Raw genomic sequence first — 2,521 nt, forward strand, 5'->3', positions numbered from 1 at the left:
CCCCCGCCCCTCTCCTGGCACTGCGGCAGACCGGGGAGGGGCACCGAGAGTGTGCAGATCTGTCGCAGCAACAGGCGCGTAGAGGGGGACGGCGGAGCGCTTGGGCCCTGGACCGGACGCACCGAGAGGAACCAGGGAGGAGGCAAAGGGGCGACCAGACAGCGACTTCGCGAGGGCGGTGGAGGGGTGAGATCGAGCGCCGCAGGGCGCCGGGCGCCTGGACCCGACAGGACCACCTCCTTCCTGCAGCTGCCCGAGTCCCACCCGCTCGGGGATCCCGGGGACTCAGTTTACCTTCCTCCAGCTCCCGAATAAAGGCGGCGCGCTCGGGGCCGGACACCCCGGGCCGCCGGCCAATGTAGGCGGCCGGCGTCTTCCAGATGCCTGCCGCCTTTCCAGTCCCCAGGCCAGTGGCCCGGGGACCAAAGGGCCCTTGGAATACGAAGCGGGTCCACGGTGCATCCGAGCTGTCGGGCACGGGCTGGGCCTTCGCCTGGACGCCCGCGAATGCGGACGCGCGCTGGGCTCCTGCCTTGGCTCCGGCCTTGGAGGCGGAGCGAGCTCCGGCCCGGGCTTCGGAGACGGGTTGGGATCCGGATGCTGCTCCCGGACCAGCCCCCGGCGCCTGCCCGGGAGCGCGTTCGGGCTGCGCCGACGGCTCTCGGCCCGGACTGGCTGCGGGCGGGGGTGCGGAGCTGACTGCTGCTGGGTCCCCGGGCCTGGGTCCAGGTGCGGGCCCCGGCCCGTCCCCGGCGCAGCTCCGTCCCGGCTCCTTCGGGCGCATCTCGACTCCGCAGTCCGCTCCGAAAACCCGGCCTTTATAACCTGTGCCCGGAGCGGGCGCCCCGCCGGGCCGTACCACGCGGAGCGACGGGGGTGGCCGAGGAGCAACCGGCGGTGCCCGGGTCTTAGGGTCGCGTGGAACAGAAGCTAGTGGTGGCGGAACATAGGACAAGAATAAACGAAGAGCAAGGAGCAGAGTCGAGCGCACGTTCTGGCTGGCTCCGTGCTGGGTTCAGCGTGTAGGACCGCCCTTCCCCTCTCCATCTACGAGAATGGTTCTGCCCAAATCCACCGCTTCCCGGAGACTCGGGTACAGGAGGGACTCGCGGGTCTCCAGCGAGGGTCACCCACTCCCCCTCGCTCCCGCCGCCCGGGTTTCCGGCTGCCTTACCTGGTGGCTTACCAGCCAAGCCAACGTTGTGAATACGGCCCGGGGTGACCTGTGAGCTAGGGCCGGTTGACTGGGAGAGAGGTCCCGACCCCAGCCCTGCTCGCAGCGGACACCATCCCGCGCTCACACCCCCGTGCTCCCGCCGCTCGACATCTTCCGTGCTATTGCGTCTCCTCGTTCTGCACCTCCAGCCCTAATCTGCTTGCCCACCTCTTGCCATCCTGGCACACACCTGTGCTTCTGGGGAGACCCCGCTGAAATGCCTCCCTGGGACCACCACTCCTACCCCCTGCCCCACGTCGCCTGTCGTGAGCGAGTGTCTGTCTTCAAGACCAGACCTGCGCCCCTGGGGCGGCAGAGGAGTCCAGAGGCTATTTCTGTGCCTCCAGACCAGGGGAAACTACAGGCCAAAAAGAGGTGATTGTGGCGCTGATTATTTTCCAGCCTTGGGATCATTCTTGGTACCCCAATTTCCTTCTCTGCAATATCCAATTAATCACCAAGCCCTGCTGAATTTATCTCTTAAATATTTCTCAACTGTTCCATCTCCTCTTCAGCCCCTCTGCTGTTTCCCAGGCTGGGCCTCATCTTCTCAGATTCTAGTGCAACTCCACACCCACACCCACAGCACACCTGCATCTCCCTGGATCCACGTGCTTGAATTCGTCTCTAGTCCACCCGTCTCACTCATACTGCTCTCTAAGCTAAGGAATTCCAGGTGCCTCCTCCCCACAGCGACCACTCCTAGCTTGAGTCCCAGACAGGAGCAGTCACCCAAGGTCTTCAGCTGGAACAGAAGCTCCTAGTGCCTTTGGGGCCAGGTGCTCCGGCTGGAGCAGGGAACAAGAGAAACCAGATTTCTGCTCTCCTGGAGTTTAGAGTCTGGAAGGGAAGGCAGACAAACAAGAAAACAAGGAAGATAATTACAGATTGCAGTAAGTTCTCTGAAAGAAACAAACAGGGAGCTATGACTGAGAAAAACAGAAAGTACCCACTCTGGCAGGGTGGAGAAAATCATTAATTGCATGGTACTTTGCATCTCAGCACATGCTGCAGCCTACACAGCCCACTCAGAACCCCCTCCCTCCCTCAAATGGCAGCCTCACCATCAGGGGGCCAGAGTTTCTCATTCCTGATTGGTGGCTGAACCCTGGTCAAAATTCACCTCCTTGCCCTCTCATCCCTCACACCCCCATCAGCCACCCATTTATCAAAAGATAAGAGTAATCCTCATTCATTACGATTCTGAAACATTGGCTCCAAATCCACCCCCCTCATTAACAGGAAAATCATAAAGAGATAGCTCCCCTGCAGAACTCAGACCTCTCCCAACCCCTGCCCACTTGG

The 2,521-nt window shown here is 61.8% G+C and overlaps 1 protein-coding gene across 1 annotated transcript in view; it reads right to left on the bottom strand.

Annotated features, from left to right (window-relative positions):
- The window catches only part of HAP1 (huntingtin-associated protein 1), a 16,604-nt gene that overhangs the window by 9,106 nt on the left and 4,977 nt on the right, over window positions 1-2,521 (bottom strand). The window contains exon 3 of the mRNA XM_008571083.1: window positions 295-930. Within this exon, the coding sequence (XP_008569305.1) occupies window positions 295-930 (636 nt within the window). The remainder of the gene's footprint in view (window positions 1-294; window positions 931-2,521) is intronic.

The sequence above is a fragment of the Galeopterus variegatus genome, unplaced genomic scaffold, assembly GCF_000696425.1.
Source record: "Galeopterus variegatus unplaced genomic scaffold, G_variegatus-3.0.2 Scaffold658, whole genome shotgun sequence".
Taxonomy (NCBI): Eukaryota; Metazoa; Chordata; class Mammalia; order Dermoptera; family Cynocephalidae; genus Galeopterus; species Galeopterus variegatus.